The 18,379-nt window shown below is 37.6% G+C and overlaps 1 protein-coding gene across 1 annotated transcript in view; it reads right to left on the reverse strand.

Moving 5' to 3' along the window:
- Positions 1–10,920, reverse strand: part of itgb4 (integrin, beta 4) — a 39,998-nt gene extending 29,078 nt beyond the window's left edge. Inside the window, exons 1-10 of the mRNA XM_088322928.1 lie at positions 10,420–10,920; positions 5,618–5,706; positions 5,435–5,517; positions 4,223–4,324; positions 3,939–4,143; positions 3,425–3,521; positions 3,185–3,356; positions 803–1,066; positions 638–727; positions 427–549 (exon numbers count right to left, since the gene is read on the reverse strand). Of these exons, the coding sequence (XP_088179054.1) occupies positions 427–549; positions 638–727; positions 803–1,066; positions 3,185–3,356; positions 3,425–3,521; positions 3,939–4,143; positions 4,223–4,324; positions 5,435–5,517; positions 5,618–5,693 (1,212 nt within the window). The 5' untranslated portion in view covers positions 5,694–5,706; positions 10,420–10,920. The remainder of the gene's footprint in view (positions 1–426; positions 550–637; positions 728–802; positions 1,067–3,184; positions 3,357–3,424; positions 3,522–3,938; positions 4,144–4,222; positions 4,325–5,434; positions 5,518–5,617; positions 5,707–10,419) is intronic.
- Between the last annotated feature and the right edge of the window lie 7,459 nt (positions 10,921–18,379).

Raw genomic sequence — 18,379 nt, forward strand, 5'->3', positions numbered from 1 at the left:
TATTTAGATAAATTTATTGCAAAGCTTATGTTCCGAAAAGAACCCGTGAAAAAGGGAAATACATGAAGTAGGAAGCATTTTTGAAGCAATTATTATTCAATTGAGTACTCGATTATACGTTCACTAAAAGCAATGGAAAACATTTTACAGGCTTAAGCATTTGCTTAAGAAATAAAAGTACAGTGGAACTCCTTTTTGAAAACAACTACTGTCATTAATTAATGTGAAATCAAAACAGAGCTTATTTAGCCAATCAGAACACAGGAAACGACGCACAATGCAAATCAGTGAAGAAGCAGGACTGTGAAAAGTGAACCGCGTTAAAGCGAGGGTTCACCGTTTTAAAACAAACCCAAATTATGAAGATCTTCTTTTTTTTACCTGATTTATATGCAAACATTTATACAGTTCTTTAAATTGACTTACAATTGCTCCGGGCCTGAAATCAAACTCCCCGTATTTTGCAATCTTCCCACTGGTGGTTAGGAACTGAGCCTCAAAAGCTTTGGGTCTATCCTCCGCACGGATGCTCATCTTGGAACGGATACTCTGAAAGCATACGTGACTCGTTTTGGTCTCGATTGACTTATTTGACTACCCTTAGAGATGCTTCGGATAGTAATTAGTATGTTTTTACCTCAAAAGCCATCTCCATGACCTGAAGGATATTGGATGAGTCCTCTTGCAGCAGGCCCACCTCAGCAATGGGGAAATATGTTTGGAGTTTCTGGATAAAGAACATATTTCTTTTAGTTAGTGCGTAAAAAAAAAGAAAAATATAGAGAATATGTATGACACCTACTTTGTAATACGAGTAAGAGTGGTTGGTGACGGCAAACACGGGGATGATGTTGTGCTTGCCGAGCAGACGGACCAGTGTGGGTACGGACGGGTAATCTTGCGTGGTGTCTTCGGTGTATTTCCCGTCGCCGTCCAAGTGGCAGAGCTCGTCGTTTCGAGACAGAATTCCCGACAGCACGTTGGCGCCGTCGGCCTCGTAGTGGAAGGCCGACTCGGTGGAGAAAACCAGCAGATGGGTGCTTTGTTCGCGCCAACCGATCTTGTCCTGGGATATAAGGAAATCCAGGAAAGCGATATTTGTGCTTTTCCTGATACAGTATTACCTCGATTTTCCACTCTTAATCCGTTTCACAACTTATTTGATAATAACATTATCTGTACAGTCATTTCTGCATTATAAGGCACAACGGATTAAATAAGCGCACCCCAGAAAAATAATCTTTTCTTTTTTATTTTTCATGCATAAAGCACACGGGACTAATAAGGCGTATGAAATTGAGACTACAGTAATTTAAAGTATAAGTTATTACAATAATTTATCAGTCAATAAGTGTTGCTGACCAAAATCGCAAAACATTGTCGGCTACGGGAGTCGAACCCGAATCGTGGAAGTGAAACTGCAGGCATTTATTCACTAGATAGCTAGTGATACAGATGACATACAAAAAGGTATTGGATTTTATATCATTATCACACTATTTTTACTCAAGGTGTCAGAAGCACTGATTTGCTTAGTGCATTCTCAAAGGTTAAAGATTCTCTCTACTTCACCTGAGGATCAATAACATTAGACTTTAATATGTATTCGTACATTTAAGAGTTTGTATAGTATTTTGTTGAAAGTAAATTGTTTGCATTTATATGGCACTTTTCATGACACTAAAGACATCCGAAAGCACTTTACAATGTGCTTCACACTTACCCATTCTCACACACACTCACATACCAATAGCAGCGTCAGCCATGCTTATCAGGGGCATTAGGGGATCAGTTTCTTGCCCAGGGACACTATGACATTTACCTCGGAGGAGCCGGGAATCAAACATGCGATTAATCAGGATCTAAACAGCATTATCTCCAGACAGAAGAGCAACTTCAGCGACAGACTGCTGTCACAGTCTTGTACCACGGACAGACTGAGGAGATCTTTTCTTCCTCATGCCATGAGGCTCTTTAACTCCACCCGGAGGAGTAAAGGCCCACATTAAACTACACCCCCCACATTGCATATTACCGTATTTTTATTGCAGTGTGTATTCTGTGTAGCACTATCTAGATACTCTATATAACACGCTACATTGGGTATCAATACGTCACATTGGCTATTTGTGTATTGTATTCTTTTTGCTTTATTATTGTTTTGTTGTCCAGCGCAGGGATGCTGCTGGAAGTGTGAATTTCCCTGCGGGGATGAATAAAGTATCTATCTATCTATCTCTATCTAAAATTTGCAAAGGCTTTCTTTTTTCTCATTTTCTAACATTTATTTCTTGCACCTTGAGTAAAAATAGTGTAATAAAGAAATGAACTCAAATGTCTTTTTATGGCTCATCTATACTTCTGTTGGTCTATTGGCAAATCATCCAAGCTTACACTGCTATGGCCTTGATTTGAATCCTGTTGCATACAATGGTTTGTGATCTTGGTCATCAACGTTTATCGATTGATCAATCATTGCACAAATACAGAGGTATACCGTAAAACCTTGTGTAGTAACGCACACCTATAAAGACTGTATGCATATCCAATGTTATCAACTGTATTCTGCATATTTAAGGTGTACCTTCATATATCTGTCCTTGTATATATCGTGCGCCTTGTAGTCCGGAAAATACACTGTTTGTGTGTTTGTTCACATATTATAGTATGACACGATTTACTTGGTCACAGTTGGCCTCATCTGGGATATTTGTATGCCCCAAAGAACCTTGGGATTTGAAGTACAAAGGCGAATGATGCAGGTAGCAGGTTGACCGCTAAAAAGCCTCATGTTGACTGGTTATTTCCCTGGGACATTTCCATTTTATTCTCTGCCCCCACAGCGGAAATGCCACAGTTGTATGCATCCATCTATAGTGTAAGTCACAGCTGAATTTATCCATATATAATGAAAGTGCATGCTTCTGAAATTATTGAACAACGTCCAAGGTGTAATGGCGCCGACCGGGCTTGTACCCCCTATTGGTTTGCTTGTAAACGGCATGCATATGTGGTATATGTGTACATAGATTTGAAAACGACCAAGGAACAAAAGGCAGGTCCTTGAGTGTGAAGAGGCTTGTTAAATGCCTAAGTAATTCAACAAACAATTTATCCATCCGTGAAGCCTATAAATAGAGTAACACATTTTTACAATGGAACATGGATGCCAAAACGAATATACCGTGCAAACTGCAGCCTGCAGTATGGCGTCAAAGCCTCCCTCGGGAGCGTCCAGGTTGCCAGAGATTCGCTCCTTTTGGAGTTCACTGGTAAAAAAGTTCAAGTCGCTGGTCAGCTTGATGACATTTTCAAAAGAGAAGGGCGGGTCACTGTTGGGCCATGGCTGGGCGAGCCTGAAGAAAAAAAAATTGTGAGAAAAGGTATGCTATGTATTTCTGTAATCTGAAGGGTTATTTCTTACTTAGCAGGCCTCATGTCGGTTTGGGGCTCGATAACTTTGTCCACAAACTTCCCGAAACCGATGGTGTAGTCATCAGACAGCTTCTTTACTAGCGAAGCTGTGAGAATGAGACAACGCCACATGAAAAAAAGGCTTTAAACAAGAAATATTCTTTTATTTATTAGATGGTAGAAAGTTTTTCTAATTCCAGTATAAAATATTACTGCTAACTTTGCTTATTTCAAGGATTTTCCCCCCTAATTTTGTTCAAGAAACGATATTAGACACTGGGAAACGGCCTCACGGTGTGCTGGGAGCACAGCTGCAGACAGAATAAAACTTACATAGTCATAAACGGAGCCCAGAAAATCATGGGCTCCTCTCTGCCTAATCTGGAGGAATTAAACATGTTTTATTATTTTTTTAAAGGATAAAAGAAGAAATGTACTTAAAATTAGCAAAAATGTTCTGCCAATGGCGTAATAATTAAAATCAAAAGACTATGATCAGTGGGGAAGCCACAGGAGCCACTCACCTAGCTCCTGACCCATCCGCTTCAGGTTGTCCAAATCATCTTCCATGGAGTTGGAGAAGTCCATAAGGATGTAGAGATCCAGAGGGCCTTTGGTTGGAGCAAAAACCTCCACGTCCACTGTCTTCTCTTCACCGGGTAGAAAAGACATACTCATCTGCTGAGGGGAAACCTGGGATTGCGCCATTCCGATGTTGATCTGTTGTTTCTGCAGCAACAAGAGAATAATTTTAGAGATTCCGCGATTTTTGTGAGTTGGAGGGACAAAATATTTGGGAGTGACATACTCTTTCGATCTTCATGCTGCTTTGGGCCGTGATCACGGCTGCTGCGCTGCAGCCGTGAGCCAGAATGTTTTCGTAAAGATCGCAGCGAGGTCCATTGAAAGTCTAAAGAAAACACCCATTTTTTTTTAAATCGGGGAACATTTTGACATTTGTGAACTCACAAATTAACATGGACACATTTATTATTATTAATGATACAGTAGAAACAAATCTTAGTCAGAACACATCATAGACACCAAGACTATACCATCATGCATCACTAGTAGCCAAATTGATTTGTAAATTTTTAAAAATTGATTTGTAAAATTCTAACCTGCTTCCCCAGGGTATAGTTGCTATAGAAGTAACCCCCGGTGGGAAAATAAAACCTTCCATATTTTCTCTTTTTTGGGTACCAGTTCTATTTATTTGAAAAACCTCCAATAGGATTAGGATTAAAGTCCCAGTGTGTATTATCTAGCAACCCCTAGTGGTGTAAAATTACTTCCATTTACATAGATAAAACAATATTCAAATAATAAGCAGAAAATGTACAACCTCATAAAATGGATTATTTTAAGACTCGTAGGTTTAGAAATGTGTAATTATAATTCACATCTGGAGACCCATTTAAAAGAAACTGACATGTTTGGACATTGTCTTGCTGCTACGGAAGCCTGGATGACCATTTTGCCAAAACATAGGCGTAGGCCTCAGAATTTTGCAGTGGTATACTGCGGCCTCTTTAGTGTGTCTTCTTCCAAAGCACATACTTTATCTCACTTTCAAGCTGCAACGACCTCTAGTGGTAAATAAATACACATTGTCACTTTTATATATTGTTAAGAAACTTCGTGAATATTTGGGCATTTTCAGTTTAAGATTGGAAACAGTCTCATTATGTTTCCATAGTAGCCTTCTCTTCTTTTAATCTACAGCTCAAAAAAAAACGAGAAACGAATAATAATAATGAAATAGCTCGCAAAAACCATATAGTGGACTGATAATTTAACTTTGAGTGAATGCCAAAAAATATACCCACATTTGAATAAAAATATATATAATCCATAGTGGTTGATTATATTCAGCTGTCATTTATGAGTCAGAATACTAATCGCCGGCAAAGACAAAAATAGGGAATATTTGCTGCATTGCCAAATCACTAAAATCTGAGATAAATGCAAAGTCTGTTCTTTTATGTCTCCCTCTTTTCTTTTCTTTTTTAGCTCTGACCTCATCAGGACAGTAGGCACAGCCTTTCCCCGCCTGCAGGCAATCGGAACACGTTTTGGACCTGCTGGCAAAGCAATAGTTGGCTGCGGAAAACAGGAAAAGGCAGGACAGGGAAAATGTGAGAATCGGGGTAAGAAACTGCAATGCTAAAACAACTCGGAGTTATCGTAGAGAGGCATGTACCTTCGGTGTAGGAACAACTCATGAGAATGAGCAAAAGCCCAAGGCCCACCGGGAGATGCAAGCACCATCTCCCCATCGCCTCCTTGCACCTAAAACATAAAGAAAGACAATCAGAGAATACTACGGGAAAATAAACACATACAATGTGTTAGAGTAAGAAAACATATGTGAACCACCTGTATTTAAGCTTGTTTAAAGGTAAATAGAAAGACTCACAGTAGCTATAAAAATAGTCTGTAGTTTGCAATACTCTGTGGTCTGTGCAGCCCTTTCAGACTCCTTGTGATTAAGGGTGTCACAAATACATGACTTGACTCATACTGAGGTTTTTGAGTTTTTCCATTCTCCTCATGTAGGTTTTAGATCAGGGGATGGCGTAATAATAGTCTTTAGTTTGCAAGTCTGTGGTATGTGCAGCACTTTGGGACTCCTTGGGATTAAGGGCGTCACAAAAACATGACTTGACTCATCCTGAGGTTTTTGAGTTTTTCCCTTGCCCTCATGTAGGTTTTAGATCAGGGGATGGTGTAATAACAGTTTGTAATTTGCAATGGTCTATGGTCTGTGCAGCCCTTTGAGTCTCCTTGTGATGAATGGCGTCACAAATAAACATGACTTGACTCAACCTGAAGTTTTTGAGCTTTTCCTTCCCCTCATGTCAGTTTTAGATCAGGGGATGGTGTAATAATAGTCTGTAGTTTGCAATAGTCTGTGCAGCCCTTTGAAACTTGTGATTAAGGGCGTTACAAATAAATATGACTTGACTTAACATGAATCTCATTTAAATAGGACAAAGAGCTTTTTCAAATAATTGAAACAAAGTCATTGGTAAGAATAGCTGGCTGATAAAATAGTTCATGGACTTTATTTTTGATGCTCCCTCCAGGCTGTTTCCTCTTCATACCTCTAGACTTGAACAGACATGAAAAACGTGTGCCCGGAAATGAGAGTTTCTTTATAATTAACTGCTAGTGTGGGCAAGGATTAGAAAACATTCTGAAGCTTTATTACAGTTGATCTTAATATTGTTTTTGTGTTGACTTTGCTATTTTTAATGATATTTTATTAAATTATTGTTCATGTTTTACAAGCTTTAGAATTGTTGGTTAGCAAAAATATAAATAGTAGATTAAATGTTTATATATACATCTCATCTCATTTTCTCATTAGCTACACCGCTTATCCTCAGTAGGGTCGCGGGGGTGCTGGAGCCCATCCCAGCAAACATCGGGCAGCGGGCAGGGGATATATATATAATATTTTAAGTGTTACTGTTTTTAAATAAATAATTTCTATTAAGTGTTTTATATGCTTGATTTTTTAATTTACTACTTTCAGTATTTTTTGTTCTTTTACTACAGTTGATGCCATGTTTGTACAACACACAAGGTCATAAAGTGAAATAACATTCGAAAACGGTCAAAATTCAACTATACATTGAAAAACAAACAAATTTTATGAAATGATTGCTTCCGTCAACTATTTTGAAAATATCGTAGCAAAAATAATTGAAATTTTAATGTTATAGATATTATTTGATTGATAATACATTCAAAAAACTATATTTTTAAGCTAATAATTTATAAATAACTATTTTTGTCATTAATAATACTATATTCTCGTGATTGTTCTAATATAAAATATTATGTTCTTCGTTTTATTTAATTAAATTAAAAATGTTGGAATTTATTTTATTTTAGATATTGAGGCAGTATTTAAATAATACATTTGAAAAACAGAACCAGTTGTAGGTCATATAGTTCAACATTAATCAATAAATAAATATATGAATAAACATGTGAGATAAAAGCATAGAACATTTTTGAGTAGTTTGTTTTTTGGAAAGTACTTAAATTTTATTTTGATATTACAAGATTTAAGAGGGCCCGCCTTGGGAAAAGCCTGAGTCCCATCTTCTAAACAACAGGCCCATCCAATCAGTCTGCCCTCATTGTATTGTCCTACTGTCATGTCTGTTTGTTGTTCTGCTGTTTTTGTTTCAATGCTTCTTGTTTTTTCCCAGTACAATCAATGGAAGCGAATTCCCCTACAGGAACCAATAAACTTAATCTAAATCGGATCTCCAGTTATAGCCCTTGTCATACTGTTCCTATCCATTCCTTAGCAACGCCACGAATTACAAAAACATTCGAAAAAAATAAAAGAATCACTATTTGTTTAGGGATGATTTCAAGAATTTCCAGAAAGAATTTCCCTTCGAGGTGAGAGAACGACAAGTCCAAGTTAAAAAACTGCAGCCTGAAAACATGTGGGAAAGACACCTTGACACACCTGTGCGAGTGTGAACCGACCGCAACGTTTTTGCGTGTGTATTAATCACATTAACCGCCGACCACCGTGACAAATCGGCTTCTCTTGTACAAAACATCGCCATCAATCAAACCGATCTGTGCTAAAACGACTCTAACCGAGGTTAGTGTTTCGACTGCTTGCGTTAATATTTGACTCATTGAAATGTTAAACTCATCAGGGAAGAGATTAGAGTATTGTGAAGGGAGTATGATGGTGCAGACAAAAACAAGGTGATGCACGTGGGAGTGGTTTTGTCTGACTCCACCATGACACATTACTGTGTAGAGTGAAATGAAATGATCTGCATTTATATAGCGCTTTACAAGTCTAGGCTTTACAGTGTGCTTCACATTTCCCAATAGCGGCTATGCAGCCATGTAAGGCGCTAACCTATTAGGTATTAGGGGTTCAGTGTCTTACCCAAGGACACTTCGACATGTAACACGGACGAGCCGGGATTCGAACTGGGATCCCTTGATCCCAAGACGAGCGCTCTACCTCCTGAGCTACTGCCGCCCCAGAAGTAGAAATTGTGATAAAGGACAGCATCCAAAACATTTTTCGTTATTTAATCTCTTGCTTCACGAGATCAAATTTCCTTTATTTTTCAATATCCATCTATAGTACAATATATAAATGTATCTATTTGACCAATTTAATTTACTTTAAAGGTCAGGAGCGTTGTTTGAGGTGTCCTTAAAAAGTTACATATAATCTTTATTAAGAATGTGTTAACAATGCCCAACTGAGTTCAAAGAGCCGTTATGCTTTATTTGACACTGCGTCCATCTGCTTTACTCTTACGTTTAGCAGAGCTGTTCGGGACGGAACACATTAGGTCCGGGGAGTGGGTGCTGGAGAGTGACATCAAACTCATCCCTGCATTTTTTTTTTGTTTATATTTGTTAGTGTAGCACTAAAATTGTGACAGTAAAAAAGCGCCGTTTCAGGTAGGGACCAAAATACTAACCCAAACGTCTAAAAATGCAGGTACTTGCACGCACATCATGAATGAGCCTACTAGCATGACTTTAAGCCAGGAGAGGGCGTAGGAGAGTTACAAAAATTCAAATTCTGTACTGCTCTTATAATAACTTCAATCCTGGAAGGGCTGGATGTATTCTGTAGTGACTAAATGAAGCAGTAGGGACAAAAATGGTCAGTTTGTGGCTGTATTTGTATTAATTCAACACTTTCTTTGACTTATTTGAAGCCGAGAGCTACTTGTTACTGAAGGGTTACCAGTTTTACAAGTTTTTCTAAATTAACAGGATATCATATCATTACTATGTAGTTGCTATGGTAGTATTATGTTATTACCACATTCTGAAACATTTTGGGTGATAATAATCTAAGTTTGAGTCTAAAATGGACCCAGCTCAGTATTTTGACCCAACGTCATGTGTTTTGCAGAAAAATTGAATAAAGATTTAGTTATACAAGAAAATAGTGGAAAAATTACCATTGTGATTAAGGGCTATACAAATAAACTTGACAATCTGTGACCTTTGATTTAGACCAACCCAAACAGTTGGGTCGTTCGGAGTAAAAGGACCCAGAAAAATAGGCTGAATCAACAAGAGTATTGGGTTAGTCCCCTTTTGGACCAAAGTGTTTTCAGGTTGTAAATATCAACAATAGGGAAGATATGACATTTACTAGAAAATCACAAGGTTAACCATTTTCTAAACAGTTTCACCGGCTACTCAGATGTTCTAAATTGGGCCTGTGGGTATTATGCTGTTGCATACAGCGCCCACTTGTGGCTGGTGACAGAATATCTGAAACACATGTTCCAAGCTCTGCATTGGAGTCAAATGAAGCTTCATGGAGCACATTCTTTAAACGTCTGAATAGGTTCAAAGACAATGACGAATAAATAAAAAGATAAATTATTTGACTGCTTCTTAGAAGGACGGTTGCCCAAAGAGGAGTACGGTATGATAAAATCTCAAGAGCTTTGTTTCTCCATTGCTAACAGTACGGGAAAGTGCCTGCAAATAGTTCTGTTTTTTTCATCTTAAAGTTACCACTGAGCCCAACATGACAGACATTATAAACCAGGGGTCTCAAATGTGGTGCCAGGGGCCACCAGGTAGCCCACCAAGACCACCTGAGTAACCTGCAGACTGGTTTCTGAAAATATATGATGGGTTATAGTGAGTTTCTAAGACATTTGTTTTCTAAATGGTGGTTGACTGAGCCCATCCTAACCTCTAATATTTACAACCTGGTAATAACTGAGTAATAACATAGTAAAAACATAGAAATAATGTTATTTAAGAAATGCATATCAAACTGAGAGACTTTTGCGCTAATCAGTAATAAAAAAAAGTAGCTGTTGGATTAAAAAAGGTTGGCGACTCTTGTTATATACAAATACATGTGCAAGACTCATGAGCAACAAGTAGAATAATCAGCAAGACAATTACAGTAAAAACGCTCCAATGCTTTATGACTATGAATACAAGTACCATAGGCAAACAAACCTGTTCCTGATTCCCACACCAGTCCAAGTCCAAAAGTCCAACTATAAAAAAGAGCGAGAAAAGAAAATCCGGCTTGGCATCTGCAATCCAACTGTTTGGGGAGGAAAAGCGTGTATCCACTCGTTTTACAAATCAGCAAATCCTGGAAAAAAAAAAGATTAATTTAGTCTCTTCTCTCTGGTTAAGTCCGGTTCGGTCAAATATTGACTCAATGCTCATAAAATCCAAGAGGCACTTGTATGATGGACTCAAAGTGAGGGACTGACTGTGACTCTGTATGCAGTGACTTGATCCCGTCTGTAATTTCAGCACTCAGGAGCGTGCACTCCCCCCGTCCAGGTGAGTAGTAGGTTTTACACACACCCCTACCTCGGTCTCGTCCACACCCTGTTGGAAGTAGCTCCACACCTCTGCCACATTCCACATGACCTGTGTGGGCTTGAGCGTGGGGGCCTCCCTCCCACCTTACTCCCAAACTCTTGGGAGTGGCCCATGGAACGGAACGCTTGGCTTCAGGCGACGGGAAACGTTGCGCCAATCTTTTGTTGCTGCCAATTGTGCCCCCCCCTTTTATTTCGATGAGGTCAGCTATTTGTTATGAACGCAACAAGGTTATCAAGTGGACCTGATGGCGTCTGCACGTGCGAGAGAGTGCCCGCCTTGCACGGAACGTGACATTTAATCTTTGGATGCTCCGCGTTTACAAAGACGCTTACGGAGCTCTGTGGAAGGGGTTGGTAAAGAGGTTGTATCGCAGTGGTCCCCAAACTACGGCCCGCGGGCCGGATGCGGCCCGCCTCCACATTTGGTCCGGCCCCTTGTACAATAATACCAGAAAGCATTTTGATTTTCTTTTTCATATATGTGTTTTTGAATTTGATAATAAAGCTGGACTTTTGCAATAAAATGTCCCTCAGTTATGAACTATTTCCATTAACTATTAGTTAGTAACTATTTTATACAGCGCAACAAGGGTTGCTGACAAGTTAAAATGTTATATTTTGGGATTTTGGGGTTGTTTTGTAAAGCAGAAAAAGTGAAGTACCAGTATATCACCACTAGAAGACATAGTCTCACAGGTCAGAGAAGGGTGTTTGGGGCAAGTCTCACGTGATTTAATGAGACTTGTTCAATAAATCACTCTTAATGTAACAAGTAAATGGTGTCGTGTGAGACTGACATTTAACATCTATTTTGCAGGTGAGATGTACAATAAACTTTTACTATTAGGCACTCCTACAAACATCACACTTTTTCTGTTACAAACTGACCCCGGCCCCTCATCAGAGAAGGGAAAGTTATGTGGCCCTCACAGGAAAAAGTTTGGGGACTCCTGTTGTATCGGATTGTGAGAAGCGGGACCGAGAGCTTGTAAAGAGAAGCAAAATGGAGGAGTTTTTAGACTCCATACCTGTCAACCTGTACGTTTTTGCCATACAAAGTACGTTTATTATGCATTTTAAGACGTGTACAACGTACAAGAAAATCTGTACGAAAAAACGCAAATTTGTCAATTATAGCTACAACCAGGTAAACACCGACTATGACGAAACGGCAAATCAATCAAGTCAAACGAGTTCGCCGCGGTAGCCTCTATCTCGGTATCTTTTTTTTCCATTGCAGACGAAACGAGCAGTTTAATGCTACTGTGCGCATGCATCTGCCGCCTTGGATTTCATGTGGTAGTTATGTAGTGAAAGGAAGTCTGCCTCTTTTTAGAGAACCGGCTTTTTCGGCTCAACTCATTAAAGAGAGCCGGCTCTCAAACGGCTCACTTGCTTTGATGCATTATATTACAAATCATTATTGTTGTATAAAGAAGTTAAGAAAAAAGGGAAGTATATGAGAAAATTAAAAAAGACAAGTTTGAGGTTATCTCTCGAATCAGTATATTACCAACAATAATTTAATGCAGAAAATAAATTCATAATTTGAATAAGAAAATGTATTATTCTACTTAATTATATTTGCATGTATTTTTTCCTTCTACAGTGAACGTCCAAGCGACTTCATTTTGGAACTTTTTTTATAATAAACCTCATTCATGTCGAGCAACTCAGTATCTCACAACAAAATGTTAACAATATATATGATATAACGAAACACATGTACAATATAACATGTTAAACTACATAAATAAACACGTTTGAAAAAAACATATGGTGTAAGATTATTTTGTAAGGGAAAATACGACATTTTGTAAGGGCATGGAGCCGTGGAGGTTGACAGGTATGAGACTCAAAGTACGGGAGACCACATTAAACAAATCTGAGGTGTGGATCGTAAGGTGAAAATCCACTTAGACAACAATGTTGCTTTAATAGCTCCCAATGTTTTATTGATTACGGACATTTTCCTTAGCAAAGGAAATATAAATAAACATGACTTGACTTCAATGCGTGTGGCTTTTTCGTGTTTCTTGATCATCGCAAGCTTCATTTCCATGGTTTTCATGTTTTTACTTCTAGTTTGGCATCATTGCAAGCCTTATTTGTATGAATAGTACAATTTCTGTTAAAAGCTGAACATTCTACAGCTCAGGCGTTCATTAATCTTGTGGAAGATATTGCGCATAAAATAGACTCTATTTTGTTGGTATTTTCATAGATTTAGGGAAAGTTTTTGACGCTGTAAATCACAAAATACTACTTTTAAGGTTACAGCAATATGGAATACAAGGAATTGCTAATCACTATTCCCTTTAAGCACATGTTTATGTATTATGTTATTGTATTGAACAGCTGTTTTATGTAAATATTTTATTGTTTCATTTTGTTGATAAGTGGTCGATGACGATGAAGTAAAGTCTAAATTGAGCAGTTCCAAAAACATGGTTTATTAGTTATTTAAGTTTGGTTAGGATTTTTTTTAACAATTTGGCCTATTTCTTTGTCATAGCCTTTAAAAACAAAAACACAACACTACATATCATATATTATTTTGGGAATATTGCTAGCTTCTTTGAAGACATTTATGGTTAAAAAAGCGTGCCAATTTCTTTAAAAAAAATTTTTCTAAAAGTTGTTATATTTTAAAAAGCATGTATAACAGAACCAAAAGTATCATTTTCACATTTGACTATATTTTCAACTTGTTTTGACAGTAATTCACTAAGAAATACCTAAAATAAGTAAAATTGCTCTTACAAAGCAGATTCTTTATTTTTTTTAAGTATTCTTTGTAAAAAAATGAAAACATTATCTTCTATTGCTAGTATTAGCTCATTTTCAGGATGATTGTGTCTATTTCACGAGAAAACCTAAATTTCCTTTTAAACAAAAGTTATCTAAATTTTCTGCCCTTGGGCAATAATTCCTCGGCAAGAGATAGTTTCAAGAAATAAAATAAGGAATGTATAATATTGCGAAGGTTGCTCAATGAAATCAAAGGGAGAGTGACACACAGGTACATTATGTGCAAGTGAGACAGCATTCAGTAATCTGTCTTCGTTATATTGCTCCAATCAAAGCTTAGTTATCCAGTGAATGAAGTGATAGTTATGTGAATCATTAGCCGTCCGGTAATAAGCAACTCCTATTGTGAAACCGCCTCTTTCTGTCACATGCAATTAGTGGTTTAAATCAAATAAAGGTTGGGAATAAAAACGCACGTGCTCTTCCATGTCGATGAAACTTGGCTGGGAACTGACTTTAGAACTCAGAGTCTACAAGTAAACAGTCACGTTTTGATGCGTGCCTTCAATTCTTCATTTCTTTTGTTAGCGTGAATTTGCAAAATGGGAGTAAAAATATGCTGGGTGAGAAAATGGGGAAATACAGCCACTTGGGTCTCATATGTCCACATAAACCAACCAAAGAAGCTTTTGTGCCCAGTGAGCAAGAAACCAACAATGCTTTCTGCATTCTTATATACGAGGTTTCAGATGGTGAATTTCTTCAAAGCCAACGGCGATGCTATAAAACTGAATCATCCTGTGTGCATAACAATATTGCAAAATTACATCTTCAATTGACCAAATATTTCATTTTAATGACCTAGCAGGAAGTCATAGTAAAGCTATGTAAACATATAACACAATTCCACCTTTATGGAAACGTGTTTTTACAAGAACTAAACCTCTATAAGTGAATAGGCTTTATTTTCACAATAAAAAACCGCAATACCTTTTAAATCACATTACTATACTGCAATACAGAACATTAGTGTGCTGAAAGATCTGGCTAATTAGTGTCTGATTATTGAGAAAAAAAATCAATAAATATTAACAAAAATCATGCCATTGTCAAGTATTTGTGTGGCCTTCCCGTCATTAATAGAGTAACTATAATATTCTTCATCTCCTTTACTAATTTTAGAATTGATGAGGTAGGGCAAGTCAATAATTTTGGTAACCAATTTTGACTGATGATGTCCAAAATGACATTGCCCCCCAAAAAGCCCGTCTTTCCAGATTAAAATATTTTTATTACTTTTGTAGGGGAAACATTCTAAAAAAACAGTAGTAATATTGTAAAAAGATTCCAATGGCAGATATTATTAACAATTTTAAGCAAAATTTCCTTATTTTATCAGACAAAAAATTTGAGATAATCCCTTAACAGTATATTTTATTTAAATGATAGAAGTCCAACAAAATTGAAATAAAAATGACTGTCAAGTTCTACTTTCCGAGCCACGGCCGCGACAAAAAATGTGCCCATTGAAGACACATGGATAAGAAATGTATATTGTCAACAGGCTACCAAATTCTTTTAATAATTTATACAATTATGGTCACACGCCGCTACCAATGCTGAGGTCCGGCTCATCTTTGAAAAGGGGGATGACGCGTTATCCCAAAGAACAACAGCGACCAGATGATGAAGGTGATGTATCTGAGTCAAATCAGGAGGCTTTTCCTGCTACTGCTAAGGAAAACCAGTACTATTTGTTTCATTTGGGGGAGCTAACCCGACCCGGAGAGTGATGCACGCTGCCAGGCTGTGCTTGCCCAAGACACACCACTGGTAGGGGTGCCCCGACGGTCCGAGGGAATAAGGGATCTGTGAACTGAACTAGATGGATACAGATTTTTTAAATAAATGTGTGCCTTGACTCACAAAATGTTGAGAAACACTGCTGCATTACACATGTAAATATTAACCAGGCATAGGAGAGAAACTTAAGTTGTATTTCTTGTCAAATCTCAAAAGCACGATTCAATTCCTACAGACATCAAACCTGACCATATTAGTAAAAGTATTTCTGGAATTATGACTTCATAAGTACGGCTTTCAAACACATGAAGGATGCAGTGGGATATCCCGTCTGATGTGACAGCGGTCTTTTCTTCTCCCACTGTACAAAGGCCAGTGTGAACAGATGCATACAAAGTCTTGCCCCTAGCAACCAGATCGGGTTTACTACAAAAGCGAACTTCTTTGGGGGGAGGAACATTCTTTGCAAAGCTATTCATCTTCTTCCTCCTCCTCTTTTCTTATTGCTGGAGTTTTTGCAGTCATCTTATGGTCTGAATACATTTGTCCAATAAAAAAATTCAATTTTTGTGGGTTGTACCTGTGTTTGTCAATTTTTGGGGAGAAAACCCTGAGGCACACCACTCGTATAAAACATTTTCAAAAAGAAAGTGAATTGTTGGCGCAAGATCCAAAAATAAACATAAAGTTGTTTAACTTACTTTTGGGAGATGACCTTCAAGATCCATTTTGCTTTAATGTTTGGAATGTCAATATAGGCTACAATTTAGATGTAGGTGTGCATTGCCATAATTTTATCATTTATTTAATTTTAATCATCATGTGGGACTCTGTATTTGTTGTTCTGGGTTACTAGGAGCACAATGAATGTTGTTTTACAGCACTTAAATTGCAATTTATTGACTGAAAGGTGCTATACAAATACATTTTGATTTGATGTAAAAATATAAGGTTGTTTACATCAAAAGGGCACTTTATCTGTGGCATGGATCAGCAGGTATTACGGGAAAATCGTTTGCAAAATTATTTTTAAATAAATCATTTTTTAAAAAAGCTTTAGCTTGACAGATTATTTTGCCCGTTTAAAGTTTGAACTTTCTTATTTTAATGAATGTTTAACTTGTTTGAAAAGGAATGATTAAAGAAGCAAACTGATCACTTATTGGAGGCAAAAAAATGTATTTGAATCTAAAAAAAATACATTATTGGGGGTATTTTTTGTATTCATGTCAAGTCATATTAATTTGTCCAGCCCTTAATCTCAAGGAGTCTCAAAGGGCTGCACAGACCAGATTGTTGAAAACTACCAAATGTTATTACACCATCCCTTGATCTAAAACCTACAGGAGGACAAGGAAAAAATCAAAAAATTCAACATCAGGAAAATGAAGAAACATTGAGAAGGGACTACACTTGAGGTAAACCCCCTTCCAGGATGACCAGGCTGCAATAGATGTTGCAATAACAAATACACAGATATTGTCAACCGGAAATATAGGTCATTCATAAGCTAGAGAATAGAAGTGTGTTTTTAACCTATATTTAAACAGTTTTACTGAGGTTGCAGATCGAATGTTATACTTGCGAATAATAACAGCATGTAAATGAAAAGAAGGGGGCAAAGTACTGAACCCTGCGGAACACCACAGGTAACACTAGAGGGCTCAGATGTTATTTCACCATATTTAACACAATGCGTCCTATCTGAGCAGTAGGATCTGAACCATAAGAGGACGCCTCCTGAAAGACCAATTCATTGTATTGTGGTTAACATGATTTTTTTTTCTTTTTTAAGAGTCAGTTTTTTTTCTAGTAAAAAGAGGAAGATAAAAAAACTTAACATCTGCTGCTAATCTGACATTCGAACAACTTTTCTAAAGTGTTACTTTTCACTTATTTTTTCCAATCAAGAAAATTATGCATATTGAAATTGGACTATTTCCTGCCGCACACGAGACATAACTGTGCCACAGCCCACTGGTTGAGAACACTTGTTTACACCAATTTTATATCTTTTTTTTTCTTGAATAGTTTTAAGAAATTAATAGCAAAAGTTGGACAGAACCATATAGATTTTTTCTTTATTACAAACACTATATTCAACTACAGTCACTTTGAAGAAATCCCCAATTTGCCTTCACATAGTACTTACATAAACGTGTTGTTGTCCGGGTGCAGTGCAAGCATGAAAGTCTGTGGTGGGCTGCTTCCTTCAAACAGGCAACTGAAAAGCTGGTAGTTTCCCCAGGAGCTGGTTATCTGTCCACTCGCACGCTGAGTGGGAGTCCCCTCTGAGCGCTCCTTGCCAATTTACATGACAAAAAGAAATGCCTGCTATTGGATCACACCGAGTTCATTCGGGGATGAGAGCAGAACGACCCATATTAGCTGACGAAGACCAGGTTATTTTTGGGAAAAAAAAGCATAATATGGCTTTTCAACAGAGTAAACAGAATGAGAGAGGCCAACCGCCCACCACGTGCTGCCATTTGTTTTCCCACGCGACAAAGTCTCCACCTGTCTTGGAAGCCATTGATTAACTTTTAGAGTAACGTCTGAATCTTCTCAGTTTTATAATTTCAGTTATATAATAATGTTGATCAAGAAAGCACATGGCGATAACAACTACAAAACATCCAATTATTTGGAATATGATCATAAAAATTGCTAATATAGTGCAGGGATTAACTTTGAAAAAATAAGGTGTATGTACAGCAAACCAGAAATAAATATGCAAGAAAGAACATTTGGTGCTCATAAAGTGTATTTGAGACTCACTTCTGAGGGACCTGCTTTTCTCTCTGGGGCCCGCTTTTCTCTCAGTGCTGCAAATAGAATCCAGATGATGATTTGTTAAGAGTCCATCGGTGTGTAATCAAGCCTCAATATAAATACGCATGCTCTGTGCTGATCTCAGAAGTGTTAAGAGAACAGCGGGGAGCAAACAGTATAACAAAAACCAGGGAATTATAATTGCATGTCATTAGTGGTTGAGCTAGTTTGGAGGACATATCACAACAGGA

Source organism: Urocampus carinirostris, chromosome 19 (assembly GCF_059441175.1).
Source record: "Urocampus carinirostris isolate Australia breed hairy pipefish chromosome 19, RoL_Ucar_1.0, whole genome shotgun sequence".
In the NCBI taxonomy this organism is placed as follows: domain Eukaryota; kingdom Metazoa; phylum Chordata; class Actinopteri; order Syngnathiformes; family Syngnathidae; genus Urocampus; species Urocampus carinirostris.